General features: G+C 39.1%; 2 protein-coding genes across 2 annotated transcripts in view; both read right to left on the minus strand.

The window, feature by feature from the left end:
- The window catches only part of LOC144629502 (ubiquitin-conjugating enzyme E2 G2-like), a 94691-nt gene that overhangs the window by 22948 nt on the left and 56317 nt on the right, over positions 1–15426 (minus strand). The gene's annotated exons all lie outside the window — the stretch shown is intronic.
- LOC144629491 (uncharacterized) lies at positions 8402–13758 on the minus strand. Its single transcript, XM_078487709.1, has 4 exons — positions 13430–13758; positions 11881–12076; positions 10378–11144; positions 8402–9316 (listed from the first exon to the last, which is right to left on the minus strand). The coding sequence occupies exons 1-4, from the start codon at positions 13608–13610 to the stop codon at positions 8625–8627; spliced, it is 1836 nt and encodes a 611-aa protein (XP_078343835.1). The 5' UTR covers positions 13611–13758; the 3' UTR covers positions 8402–8624.

The raw sequence follows: 15426 nt of genomic DNA on the forward strand, positions 1-15426 counted from the left end.
GGGAGTGGGGTTGTTGAAGGTGGCCCTGGTAAATGGTTACTCGTTTGAAGTTAAGGTGACTTTTTTGGCCTACCCGAAAAGTTAGAGTCCGTAATATTCGATTACTGTAGGCCATACCATTTATGAACAAGAACATTGAGAAGCTTGAGAAGCTTAAAATCGGGCGCTTTGCCTTGAAAGGCAGGGTTCAGTACAGCAGAAACCACGAAGCAGTTACTTAAGTAGCACTCAGTCCGACTGGGTTTGTGTAAGTCACGGGGCTTGCATGAGCTGTATTAGTGTGCATAACATAATATCTAGAACGTTGTCGAGATTGCATTATTACTTAATGACATGATGGTTTCAATTTATAAATGTATTTCGCACAATACAAATAAATGATTGAAGTAGACGACTAGAAAATGTAAAGTTTTAAGACTTAGCAAAGTGCAGTGTATTGGTAATACTGTAAGGTGCGGTTTCACCTGAAGGTCGTGTGCTTTTCGGTATTTTCCAGCCATTGCACTTTGATGGGACAGTACTACAACTGTTTACCGGGGAACTACTATTGTCAAGAAAATGATCACAACTTGTTGATGAATGATTGGACATTTGTTTCATACCATTACTGTAATAGCAATTGATGAAGGATTTTAGTCCTGAACCAAAGTATAAGGACTGGGAAATACTGAAACCCATTTTCAGCCACCTTAAACGGAAATATCTTGTTGGTGTTTCAAGGAATCCAAGGAAACTTCACTCATCCCATGTATCTATGTATTGCGGTATTTTGTAATTTTTTGAGTGATTTTTGGGGATGTTTGGCAGGTGATAGTTTTTTTTTTAAAGAATTAGTAAAATTTAGACAACTAAGAAATATTGAAAATTTAATGTGAATTTAACATTGGAATTTGAAGTTAGAAATTTGAAGAAATTGGCAGACGGACACCAAACAGTCCCGTGACATCCTGGAGTGTTTTTGCATGGGGGTCAACTGTGTGATGATGTTTCCATTTTTGTCTTCAATCCCCACTGATAAAGAACTGTTGTTGGTGTTATGTTGGTGTTATCACATGTCAAGCCTTTAACAAGGTAGAAAAGAACACAAGGATTTAAATTATTCTGGTGCTCAATTTTTGCGTAACTAAAATTAATGTTACTCAAATTCCTGATGGATTCTGTCTTAAACTGTTACGAGCTTAGTATTTCCAAATTATTGCATGTCAATGTAAGGCAAGACAAGACATGCCTTGGTTCTTATGTAATTCTCTTAAAAAGATGTAAAATATTGACTATAATTTTTTCTGTGCTATGGTAATTCACAGTGGGGTGGTCTTGATGTGTCTTTAACTTGTGGTATATTATTTTTTTTTTTCTACATGGCAGTGTGCAACTGTAACAGGCTACCAGAGACAACGAGGTGTAATAACTGTGGCCAGTGCTTCATTGGAAGACAACAACCTCTATGTCAAATGCACAAAAATACTATACATTTAATGGACTTGACCCTCTGCGTCTTTTGTAAACAGAAACTGTAAAGAAAGACTGAAAGAGGACTTGTTGGTGAAATTGGTTTGCATCAACAACTATTTTTTATAACGTTTCTTAAAATATATACTTTGCATATGGTTGTACCAGAAGTACATGATCTAGAAGTTGACATCTCTGGTAATGGGTCTTGTGCTATCGGATTTGCGTGTGTGCTATTTTTAGAACAGGCCTCGCGCGCGAGACGCGCGAGAAAATTACGTAGACGGCTTTTGGCGCGAACTAGTAACCAATCGCGTAAAAGTATTTTTTACAGCGCGCCTTTGATTGGTTGAACAAATTTTTGAAGTTGAGCAAGAAGAGCCGAACTGCTGAAAACAAGCGAACGGCACCACGAAATTTCTTACTGTTCAAGTTGTTGTTTATCAAAATGTGCATTTAGTGAGGATTTAAACCTACCGGATACGAATCACTGGTCTCCTCTTCTGTCGATGATTACAGCATTGAAGTCGCTAAAAACATTGGAGCATCCGGTAGAATGTGTTGTGTTTTGGAGTCAGAGTAGAGTAGGCAGCGAGCGTAAAAGAACCGACTGCTTCGACTGCTCAAATTCAAAATGTAAAGACACTTCAGATGAATGGAACTCAAGAGAAAAAGACGGCTATTACATATTGGAGATGCCTTTTTACATCTTGGTACAGGTTTATTGCTATTGTAGAAAAGTCCGGCTGTCCCTGAAGTGGTTAAAATCGAGCGCATCGACTGTCAGATACACTGAAAGTGCGAACACCAGTTTGATCCATGCATGTGACAACAACTTTCTGCTTCACGATTAAGCCCTTTTTCGAAGCCTAAAAGGACAGGACGGCTACACAAGAGAAAGAAAAATTTTGGTGACTATTTCTGTGGTTCTAAAGGTGTCTTTGGAGTCCTTATGCGTGCAGAGCGGTGAAAGCACAATATTTCTGAACTCAAACAATTGTAAGGGAAGCCCGAGTACCGCATTTTAGAAATGCATGCCGTTTGCCTTTCGGATTCGGAAAATGGAGGTTCTTTTCGAGAAGTAAATCTGAGAACTTTAATTTAAGGTAATGTACTTGTTTATATATAAATGAAAATGCGAGTTAAATTCACTGAACGATCATGTTTTCATTCATGCTTTTCCAATATACCTCAAAGTGTACAGTTAGTTGGCGCCGCAAATAAATAAATTATAAATTTTCTATTTGTTGTTCAGTAATTAAGCTTAAATACGACGAAACTTTATACTTTCCATATGAATGTTTAAGGTACTTATGTTCATAACTCTCTCGTTAAAATACAAATATTCTGCATGTTTGTTTTGGGAGGTCGCTTATGGAAACCGGCGACCGGTTGTCTTTTCACTTGCCTACAAACTTCAAATTTCAACACCGTCAGACGGTTATAAATTAAAATCAAAATTTAAGAGTAATACGACTGTCAAAACGCTAGAGTTAAAAAAATAATGGCCAATGAAAATAATGTGTTTTCAATTGTTGTATCGCTCGCTTTTCGAAAATATTCCCAAACAATTTTTAGTTGGCAGTTTTAATATCGAAATTCAGAGAACGAGTATTCCAAACGAGCTTCAAGTCGTGGTTGTTTTTGTAGCTCAGGAGCAAGACAATATTATTTTGTTGATGTAAAGACGTTCAGCAAAGCGAAACATACTTTCTTTAACCAAAAACTAAATATTTTATTCTACCAAAGGTTTCGTTTTCTACGGTTTTTGTTCCCCCTTCGAGCGCGCATAATTTGCTTGTGTAATATTAAATTCAAGGCCAGCCCAGTCCTCGAAATACAGTACCGTAAATGATCTAATAAACGCCCGGGGCGTCTATTAAATTTTAGGTGTCCTACAGGGGGCGTTAAATAGATATGAGGCGTTTATTAGAGGGAGGCGTTTATTTCAAATTAACTAAAACAACGTCTACAAAACAAATAAGACACGAAGTTTGCCGGCGCGGAGTAAAACAGAAAACAGAGTTTGTGAGTAGGAGTCTAATCTATTCTGCGCTAATGCAAAGCTTGGAGATGCCGTTCATATTCGATATCGATGTTTTCACCGACATCGGGGTCAACCATGTTGGTCTCGTGGGCCTCTTCGATGTTCGAATCAAGCAAAAACCTAAATAAATTGCGTGATTTTACTCTATGGAGCGTTACCTTGGTTTCTGAGGCGATCTTTAGAGGGGGCGTCAATTAGACACGGGGCGTTTATTAGAGAGAGGCGTCTAATACAAACTTTATACCTCAGGGGGGGGGCGTTTATTAGATACGAGGCGTTTATTTGAGAGAGGGCGTTTATTAGATCATTTACGGTATGCCAAAACTCCCCGCCCTCTAAAGATAAGTCCTTGACGGTTCTTGTCGTTTTTCGGTGCCTATTCATCTTCGGCATCTTTCTCATCCACCTCTCGTTCTGTCCTGTGTCTGTCATCACACGAAAGAAAAGCTGATTCTCAAAAAATCTGCCACAAAAGGAAATTGACAAAAACAATATGAAAACCATATATCGAAAGTTTCTTATTCTAAAATTTTATCATACGTCTTAATTCAGAGCTACAAAGAAGTTCCTCCTTTTGAGTTATTGATACTGTTCTTACAGTACCTCTTTCCACTAGCGAAATTTTACAAAATTCCTTCGCGGCGAAAAGGTAGCGCGAATCCAGAACAGACTCCAATCGAGAGTGGGTTAATTCTAGATTACTATTAATTAACTATTACAACATTCATTTTTAAAATAGTTTCCCAAGCCGACTAAGCTTACTAAACGTCGAGTGTATCTTTCTGTAAACAAAACATGCCGTTATGACGCCGGAAATCCAGCTCACGCATACTATACCCCGTGACTCACGCAAACCTCCGACTTACGTGCTACTACAGTCATTCCTTTCTAAACATTTTTTTTTTACCACCACCGTACCTTTCTACCCAAAAAACTCATGAAACCGCCCGGTTTTAACCTGTTTTAACCTTTCAAAAATTAGAGCGTTCGAAACTAAATAAGATCCGTAATCACAAACAACATACAGCCGTTTACCAGCACTCTTTAAAACTCCTGAAACCCTTCAAAATCAGGCAAAATAAATCTTTGAAATAACCTTTATCAATGTTTCTTATTTTTTATTCAGTTCTATAAAATGCCTTTCATACACTACTGTCAAACAAAAATTTCAATTTCCTCAAAGTTTCAAGACAAAAGAATAACAAATATTTCGTGCACAATGTAATTTGATTAAGCCAATATTATCACGTCTAAAAATACTTCAAGCAATTCAGTGAAAACCCGTTTTTTTTTCGTATCAACGAAAACCACTTTCGAATAATCAATACATGAAAATAACAATAAGATCAAAAGGAAGAAAGGAACCTTTCTAATTATTTGAAGACTTTCAAAGCCGTGATATTATGCATCCAATCCGCGATAAAATTTAATTACAACAAAATCCAAGTTCTCATTTTGAAGTCCATTTTTTTCAGTTGATACCTTTATCCAACTTGTGAAAAATTCCATTCAAGTTCCTATTAATACTGTACATTCCCAATGTTTTGCTCAGGTCTTCAGAAGCGTCTTACTAACCAAATCTAAAATAATTCTAAAACATGCTGTACAAACATTCTACTCTTTGTGACAAACGACTTGACGACCAATTGTTCAGAAATGAAAATCGACACAGTTCTTGCTAAATAAAAAAAAAGTTTTACGGCGGAGTCAGGCTCAAAAAATATACCGCAAGATCACACCCCCATTCATAGTCAGAAACCAGCAAACCATCTAGTTTGCTAAAAAAAACACTGCGTGACATCAATGACGTTACCTTTTTCATTTACAAAAATAACTTTAACTTGTCAAAGTAAGTGCAATTTCACAATAGTGAATGGGGCCCAGTTCTCGGCCGGGTCCAGTTCTCGGCCACTTTGTGTTTAACGCGTTTTTTCACACTCCAGTTGAATTAAAAGAAAAAGGTATTTCCTTCAAACGATAGACTGATTCATGTGCTTTAAGTATCTTGAGTTTGATCGTTCAATTCGATATAGAAAGCTCACACGTCGAGTTTACGCGGAGGTAGGTGAATTTGCATTCCCGAAAAATTTGTTTGTTTACGGCTCCTTAAAATTCATGGATGTAGTTAAATTCGTATTTTATCCAAAAGCCCCCACCATACGAGCTAATTTTTGGCATGTGAAACGTAGAATAATTCAGCTTTCTGCTTTAGTTAACTTTTCGTTGAACCGTTGTATTTTTTGGTCTTAATTTACTTCGAAATTTTTTCTTGCGACGTTTGCGTATTTGCCAGTTCTCGGCCACCCTGCTCGCTATCACAGCTTAGCGCTTGGTTTTTAATATAATTTCATCTGCTGCTGCCAGAATGAAAGAAATAAATGTTTTAAAAATAAAGTTCAATCTTATCTCTAAGTTTTGAGCTGACTCTTGTCTTGTCTATTATTTCTACAACACCTAAATCTTTCAAGACCTTTTCACTGCAAAATAAACCATCTAAATGCACGGGTCACACAATGCGGTTTTGCCAGAACCTGCACATAGGCAACTAGGCGCGTTAAAATCCTTCTTTTCTAAAGTAAAACAAAGCCTCATAAAAATAATTTGGGATCGATATAACATAAATAGGTTTACAGAGTGATTTTATGACTGTGAAAATTAATTGAGCATTTTTTTTTACAGATAATTACGCACAAGCTTTTTAGTGGCCGAGAACTGGGCCAAGGTGGCCGAGAACTGGGCCCACAAATGGAGCTTTTATTTTTATTATTGCTCGGGCAAATTAATTTTTGACCGGTCGATAGCTTTACACCAAAAAGCTGAATAATGTAGCTAGCTCTGGGAGAAATTTCAAGTTCCTGCGGTTCTTCTGAGGTAAGAAATACAAGTTTACGTCAAAAGTGGCCGAGAACTGGGCCCCATACTGTACTTTGCCCATGGATGTAGTTAAATTCGTATTTTATCCAAAAGCCCCCACCATACGAGCTAATTTTTGGCATGTGAAACGTAGAATAATTCAGCTTTCTGCTTTAGTTAACTTTTCGTTGAACCGTTGTATTTTTTGGTCTTAATTTACTTCGAAATTTTTTCTTGCGACGTTTGCGTATTTGCCAGTTCTCGGCCACCCTGCTCGCTATCACAGCTTAGCGCTTGGTTTTTAATATAATTTCATCTGCTGCTGCCAGAATGAAAGAAATAAATGTTTTAAAAATAAAGTTCAATCTTATCTCTAAGTTTTGAGCTGACTCTTGTCTTGTCTATTATTTCTACAACACCTAAATCTTTCAAGACCTTTTCACTGCAAAATAAACCATCTAAATGCACGGGTCACACAATGCGGTTTTGCCAGAACCTGCACATAGGCAACTAGGCGCGTTAAAATCTTTCTTTTCTAAAGTAAAACAAAGCCTCATAAAAATAATTTGGGATCGATATAACATAAATAGGTTTACAGAGTGATTTTATGACTGTGAAAATTAATTGAGCATTTTTTTTACAGATAATTACGCACAAGCTTTTTAGTGGCCGAGAACTGGGCCAAGGTGGCCGAGAACTGGGCCCACAAATGGAGCTTTTATTTTTATTATTGCTCGGGCAAATTAATTTTTGATCGGTCGATAGCTTTACACCAAAGAGCTGAATAAAGTAGCTAGCTCTGGGAGAAATTTCAAGTTCCTGCGGTTCTTCTGAGGTAAGAAATACAAGTTTACGTCAAAAGTGGCCGAGAACTGGGCCCCATACTGTACTTTGCCCCGTAAGCTTTTTTCTCTGTCCTTCCGCCGAAGCAAAAAAACACAACCTGATTACACATTAACCCAAAAGTCGACCAAGTGTGCCTGCAACGATTTCCTGTCAAAACTAAAATGAAAACCATTGCGGTATGCGTCACCCGTAGCGGTTTTGTAGCAACCCCCAGCTATCCCCGTCTTTTTGGCCGCGCCAGGAGACTACGCTCTAGGACGACCAAAGGGTAAACTATAAATCGGCCACGCCCGATTAATTACTGTGCCGTAGCTTATGTATTGTTTTAATCATTTGTCATAACTTTAGACAGAAGTTTTCTTTACTTATTACTCAAACCCCTTTAATATAGGATTGACTGTATTTTTTTAAATCATTTACTCATTTATTTATCAAATCATTTATTTAGTTACAAAGAATTTAACTGTTCACTTTTCCCAAAAATTTACTAGGGTTACTATTGGTTAATGCTAATGTTGTTTACTCCTTTTGTTAAAATAGTTAACTAGATTGTTGTTGCTATTTTTCCTTACACAAGTTCAGCGAGACATAAGGTATTTCAAACACTGGAAGATTGTCCTTAAGTTAGGGGGTGACTGAACTTATTTTGGGGCGACATGACTTGCGTGTTTGGGGCGACTTAACTTTATATTAGTTTTGGGGCGTCGAGACCTGGATTAGGGCAACGTAACTTGGGGCGATATGACCTGCTAACGTCTGACTATAGTCTAGATATTATGATTATTTCAGACAGATTAAACTAAAGAGCTTGTTCAGACATATATAACGCGCCCGTTAATTGGCTAATAGCAGAAGCTTATCACCTAATAGTCAAGGGGGATTTCCCCGTAATGCCCACGGGCATAATGAACGATGTAAATGCCGGGCTGGTTAGCTGGCAAAAGTAAAACGCTGGGAGGGGCGCGGCAAAGACAGCCATGCAATTTACTTCGTATTAACTCTCACTAGTATGAGACCATGCTGGGATTATTTCACGCTCGGTCTTTCTTACACGGAAGACCTTGTTCAGCTTGGTCCGTACCAAAATAAAAGCTAAAAAGATCAAAAACTACAAAATCTATAAAAGCAATAAAAAAGACACAATAAAAGCGTAAAAAAAATACCAAAAAATTGTAATTCAACTAGCGTACAAATCGAATGTAATGGCCCAATCACAGCTCAGAATGTCGACGTTCTCTGTGCCACCTTACATACCAGTTTATGCGTAAGACCTTTAGTTATAATTTGCCTTTAGCTATACAGTTAGAAGCTAAAGAACAAAGCGTATGCTGATGCGGCAAAGACCTCTCTTTTATGTCTTAAGTTTTCCCGACAAAAGTGAACTAATAAATCTATTTGGCAATACTTCTGTTACTGCACTTATTCAGTTTCACGTAACATCGATTGTTCCCAAATTGTTAAACTCGCTCGAACCTTCCTTCTTAACTTGAATACTTGTTTTCAAATCCAAAGGAGTATTAACTTTAGAGATGTATTTGTAAACGGATGTTAAAAAGTGAAAGGTCCTTGGGGGGAGCTCGCGACTCATGGGAACAGTATTCGCAAAAATTCTTTGATCCATAGAGCCTGTTAGTTCAAATTTATAAGTGCGATCAGTACATACATTTGCCACTTCCAGCGCAAAAGAGAACGTTCCATAATTCCGCCTTAAGAATAAGAGACACTTTGAGTCCAAGTCTTTCACAATCGTCTCTGACCCAAACATTTTACGTGTAACACCATTCTCAAACAGCACTCCCTTCTTTGTAATGTCAGCGGATTCCTCTTTAGCGCATGCGCAGAGCCTGATATCAACTGATTTGTCTGCGCATGATACAAACTTGTTATACTTTGTCTGCCGTATAAAACTTAGAAAAAATACTCTTTGTTTTGGCTGGGCATACTGTTTCATAGAGACTCTATAAACTTCGTCCTCTTCGTATCCGTTTGGAGGGACCACATGTAAGTCCATGGTCGTCATAATGTACTCTCCTTGGAAACGTTTCACAACATTTGTAAACGTTTTTCCAACTAAGCGCTCGCAGTTTCCATAACCATGTTTTATACTTGAGTCAGCATTACCTGAAAAAGAGGAAAACAACCAAAAACTAAATCAACAGTTATCAAAGAAAACACGTAATACTGCAGAATTCAGCTTACTGCTTGAACCGATTGCTTCACCGCCCCTCCCTTGAGGATTCACCAATGCACCGCACCATAACAGTCCGTGAGAAGATTGCGTGACGAGCCAAAAGAATGTCTGCGTAGGAGGCCACACACAACGCTTCTCCCTAACTTTTGGCGGGGAAAGGAACGTTGCGTTCCGGAGAGGGGAGGGGGGGTGCTCGGGAGTTCAAGTCGTAGGATTTTTAAAGGTTTGTTATTTTCGATTCCAGGATTTCCGGAAGGAAAATTTAGCAAGCATTTGGATGGGTGGCTTGATTTAAGTGTGGATTTTTGGGGTATTAAAGCAATCTAATGATTCCTGGTATTGCCTTGGCTGCGTAGTTCTGCGAATACGAACAAACGTGTTTTGCTGTTGTCGACGATGGATTTTTTTGGGGTTAATCTTTTGTCCAGGGATTTTATAGGTTTTGTTGGAAGCCCTAAGGATTGTTTGGGTCTTGATTTTTGCCCCCATTCGATCATCTCCGTTACTTGAAATCTCGAGTACCCCCTGGGCTTAGGTGACGAGCCCCAAAAAGGCTGCATAGAAGACTACTCGTTCCTTTTGGTCCGTGGACTTCGCACACGGAAGGTATAGAAGAGAATACGATAGAAGTCCGATAGAAGATAAGATGCATTTTCTGTATTCGGACCGAAAGCAAGAATGACAGTTCACACGAAACACATGGATGCCGGTCGGGCGTCCATATATCGGTGCAACTATATTGGACATGAATGATATCTTAGATTGCAACAAACCTCTACCCTACCCCTAACATAAGCTCCCTTTCCTTCGCCACCTGAAAAAGGCTATTATTCAAAGTGAGCACAACACCAACTACGGGTGACCCTATTCGGCGGAATGGTGGAATGGCCCCAATTTAATCGTTTATTTTTACTCCGGTTTACTTGCGGTAAGCTATTATTCGTTGGTTAGGGTAATACTATCGATTTAATGTCAATATCTAACACCTTACCTTCCATATACTGTTTTTGTATAGCATCGTTTATTGTTCCAAGCGCAAACTCTGCAAGCCATTTGTGATTATCAGCATTGTCCTTGATATGACCTTCTTCATCAAAGCCCTCGCACTTACACCTGGTCAGCGGTAGCATATACAAGTCTGCGCATGTGCGGTTGGCTGATATGACGGAGAATACACCAGTTTGCAAGTAATCCTGGGAGTTCATTTTCTCAGTGTCGCGCAAGCTCATGAGTGCTTTGTGCACGTCTTGTAAGATAAAGAGCCGCTTTTGATTCGTTACCAAAGCGGCCATTCTTTGCGGACCCAGTCTCTCCGCGACACCATCTGGAACGATCATGAAGAAGGCTGGGTCGAACAACTCTCTCCTGCCTTCTTCAGTGTAACTAAACGGAGTCATTTTGTGGCCATGGTCGGCAAATATCACTGTGAGAGTGTTTGGAAACGTCGCCATGTCGAGGAAAAACTTCGCCAAGTTGGCATCTAAATTCATCATCCTTGTTCCAGTCATTTCATGGCCGGTGTTGAAATGCATGTACGACAGTAAAGGTTTGGCCTTTTCGTCGCTTTTTAATGCGGTGTACACCTTCGTGATGTAGTCCATGAAGTACCAACTGAAGAACTCACCATTAAGGCACATTTTTGGTGGGTCGTCATAGTGATTTGTCCTGCCGTACTTGTTCACCACAGTGCAGGAAAAATGTGTCAAGCCTTGATGGTCGATGTTCTTCTTGACCACCTTTGCTTGTAGTTCCTTCCACCTGTGATAGAATATGACATAAATTACTTAACAAGAGGGGTCTGATGGGGTAAAATGGGAACTGGGATTTGGGCAAATGTTCACTGGGAAAATGCGATTTGGGTCACTGGGATTAGGAATCACAAATAAATAAACAATAGAACTGGGACTTGGATTTGGAAAATCGGGAAAACAATAGGGTGGGACAGGGAAATGGGATTTGGGCAAAATTTGGGCTAGGAAATGGGACTTTATACCCCTCCCCACCTTTCAGGACCCTTTAACAATTTAGTATGATCTAATTTTGGCAAAAGGTTACAACTTTTTAGCCTACTTGCCTCATATGAGAGTAAGGTGTCCAAAGAGAATTGCGGTCGTTTCGCTAACAAACAGTTCGCTAACATTTATGTTCATGCTACCTTTGGCATTCTAAGAACGAGGAATACACATGAATTCACATCATTCATGCTATCTTTGACGTTTCTAGAACGAGGAATACCCAAATTTTAATTATGTCAATGCGAACTGACCTAAGACGGTGAAGAACTGACTTAGGATTAGTGAAACAAATCGTTGGCAAAACGACCGGTTACTCCCAAAACACAACACAATGACCCGGGCCAACCAGCACTAGAACCCAGATCGCTCGATCCAGAGTCCAGCGCACTAACCAATTTAGGACTAATTGTCTTGAGAGCTCATTGACTGGAAACCGGCCTATTCAACTCGCTCTACTATTTCTCTTCTGCCACCCTCACCTCGATTGGAATTCTGAATCCTCACTAGGCACTTCACGTTTTTCAATGTCAGTTAACGCGCTTCCCCAACGATCGTACCAACAAAGGTCCTCCTGAAAGAGGGTCTGGTAGCCCCACTTCTGGAAGGTCCCATACAACACCTCCACGCCTAAAGGAGCCTTTGTGTTCTTCCCTGAGGCACTGATTTCATTGTCGTCTGAAAAAAAGAGAAATCTATCATGACCGATACAATTTACAGGCGCGATTTTTAACAAACTGAGTTAGTAATCTCCAGTATTAATAACTTTCTAACTTACTGCTGAAGCCACCGAAAAAAGTGGTTACCTATCTCACTCTTTTACATATTATTAAGATAAACTCCTGATTTAAAGAGTTGAATATGGTTATGTAAATACGCTTCTGCGGTTTCCTTAAAGGCACAATGTCACAATAATTATTTTCAGCCATTTTCTTGATGCAAAAAATTTCTTTCACAATGAAATCTTAAAAGATTAGTTTCTAAGGTAGAAAACCACCAATTAAATAAAAATAAACTGAAAATAAACAAGGAGTATTAAGATTATGACGGAATGAGAACAACAAATTTTTAAAAGATGTTCCTGACATGACGAAGCGCACCCATTTTCAGACACGACATAAACTAAGACCCATTTTTAGCCTAAAACTGCTTAAATATCATATACTTTTGGATCGCACATAACTTAGGTACATAGGTATGTAACATAGAAATCTCGAAAGAAATTTCGTGCGACTGTGTAGCGCATATAACTAGTGAAATAAAATGTAAATGAAAATGAAAAATGCGCCAGATGGTGGGAAAAAGTTTCCATACGTTTCGGGGCTACTGCCCCTTCTTCAGTGGAAAACATTTTACATTTTCCACTGAAGAAGGGGCAGTAGCCCCGAAACGTATGGAAACTTTTTACCACCATCTGGCGCATTTTTCATTTTCATTTACATTTTATTACATAGGTATGTGGCACCTCAAAGAGTACGGTTTTTAACCACTCTTGGTTTGCAAGTGACGTTATCGACTCCACATTGGTGGTCATTTACAAAATAATTATAATTAGCTTCCTTTGTTTGTTCTACCAACATGGCCACCAAGCCATTGTCATCTCAATCTCTCTGGATTGGTTGCAAACCATCGACAGTTTATGTAGTGGAGTACCCCTACCACCCCTCCCTTGCCCAATTCTCTTTTTACACCCACTTCAAGATGGCTGCCAACACGGTCATCAACTCGTAACTAGTAACCAGTTAGCTTACTATGCGCTCCGGTTAGCCTTCTTTGCACTCCAGTTGGCCTACTATTCACTTCAGTTAGTCTACTATGCACTTTGGTTAGCCTGTTTAGGGTAAGCTTGATAGGATAACAAAATACAGTATATAGTTAAAATTTATGAAATTTGGGAGCCAGCTCCTTGTGGCGTAATGGTCATCACGGACGCACTGCACTACCGGTAAGTGTCTAAAGTGGGCGTAAAAAAAATTGCCCTTAACAGGTGCACTTGAACCCAAGAATGGCTGCAAGGGATACTAAGCTTACCTTTGAGAACACCAGAGAAGAATGGCCTCAAGTTTTCAAACGTCTGCTGACCAATACTCTGGACGAGTTCAAAGTCCAGGGCGGTGCCCTTGATGTTGGGATCCTGCACAATCTTGCGAAGAGCCTCCACAGCTCTTGGAAGAATTCGATAGAAATGCGGTCTCGATATCGAATCAAGCATAATCACGTTTATATTGATAGCACTTTTACTTTTACCATCCTCGACTTTCTTGAGGATGGGTGGAAAGGATAGTGCTTGAAAAATAGTTCCACATCTTAAGAACAGAAAACTGAATCCCTTTTCCAGGTTTGTATTAATGGCCTTCTGCACTGCATCAGTTAATGTGTCCTTTGGTAAAGATTTCCAGTCGCTTACGGCTTTACCAAGTTCTGGATTGACAGAACCTATTTGAATGTCTGATGATCCACACACTTTAGCGTCACATGACAGTTTATTACCCTCCGACTCTGTTACTTGGTATGTACAGATATCTGGGTAATGAGTCTCGTCACATTTTCGATCCTCTATCTGCCCTGGCTTTCCATAATGTTTATAAATTTGTTCTAAACCAACTTTGTCTGGCCTAAAAGAGATTTGAAAATGACTGAGAAACGCAAGATACATCATTTGAAATTGACCATTCTCGGTATTGCACTGGAACTAGCTTGCAATGGAGGCTTATGCGGGTAATCTTTTCAAATGCAAATGATATGACTCGCTTTTTAATGATATTCTGTATAATAACTGTATAAGTTATTTTCTATTTTTTATCTGTAATTAAGTTTTAAAGGTCCACATCAGCCCTAGGCTGCCATCTTTATAGACCTTTGTTTTCAAATAAAGTATGTATGAATGTATGTATTCCCCCGCATTAGCCTCCATTGCAAGCTTTTCCAGTCCAATACCGAGAATACAAAAATGGTCTATTTAAGAGGTTCTACTTTGTGCTACTAAAGATACTAGATTCTCAATATTTTAATTAACAAATGTTACTCTTTAGAGATGATTGTAAGGAACATAATCTTTGCACCTGTGTAACAAAAGGCAGCCCCACAACATTTATTTGTAATCTGCCTAGAGCAGTTTTCACTTAAGAGTTGACAGTAATTCACATTTGCTTTGGTTTTGCATAACTACCCTTAGTGATCGGCATTAAACTCGTGCACACCTTCTCAGACACTGAGTAGTAAAACCAAAACCAATTGTGACTTACTCCCACATATTTTCCCATGCTTCATGCTGACTACAAGTACCGGTATTTGCTTCAAATTATGATTGGATCACTGAATTATTAACACCCTTTGTGATTGGCCAGAGTAATTGCCGGTACTTTGATTTTAACTTTACAACACTCATTTAAGGTCATTGCCCCGAAATAGAACTTTGCCTACTTGTTGATTACCTCAAGGAAACTTGAATTTTGAAATAAAAAAGTGGGGTCACCATATTCGTTAAGGAGCACGAGGACCTTGTATATACCACACAATTCCTTAATAATTCCCTTACAAGTACTGGCAAAGTACACAAACATAGGAATTGATCTGCTTTTGTTTTACAGAAAGAACTTGATCGCTACACCCAAAATATGTGTAAAAATTGATAGGTCACCATAATCGTTTACAAGAAAGAGACAATTTATTTTTCTCACGGACTAAGCCGCATAGAAAAAAGCCGCCATTTTGTTTGTGTGCACGCTAATTACGCGTAAAACGCTGCGCAGAGAGGATGCGCAATGCAATACAGGGTAATGACCTTAATAAACTGCTAAAAATCTTGGAGAGTTTGGTCCGGTTGTATTCAGTCCCCCCCCCCTCTCTTAGCCGAAAAATACAAAGCTCAAAGGGCCAAAAATATCGCACCCCCTCCCCTTATGAGCACCCCACTTTTACTCTGCCTCTCCTCCCCCTTTTCAGTACCACTGGTTCCACTTATGCACAGCTAAATAAATGTTGTAATTTACCAAAACTTCACCCTCTTATACCTGTGAGGTTTGCAT

The sequence above is a fragment of the Oculina patagonica genome, chromosome 11 (assembly GCF_052425735.1).
Source record: "Oculina patagonica isolate OP01 chromosome 11, crgOcupat, whole genome shotgun sequence".
NCBI classification, from domain to species: domain Eukaryota; kingdom Metazoa; phylum Cnidaria; class Anthozoa; order Scleractinia; family Oculinidae; genus Oculina; species Oculina patagonica.

Coding starts and splice junctions, on each gene's coding strand:
- LOC144629491 (XM_078487709.1), bottom strand. CDS start 13,610: ATGCTTGATTCGATATCGAGACCGCATTTCTATCGAATTCTTCCAAGA. Junction 11,145..11,880: donor GATTCAGAATTCCAATCGAG/GTGAGGGTGGCA, acceptor ATTCTATCACAG/GTGGAAGGAACTACAAGCAA. Junction 9,317..10,377: donor ACAAAAACAGTATATGGAAG/GTAAGGTGTTAG, acceptor CCTCTTTTTCAG/GTAATGCTGACTCAAGTATA.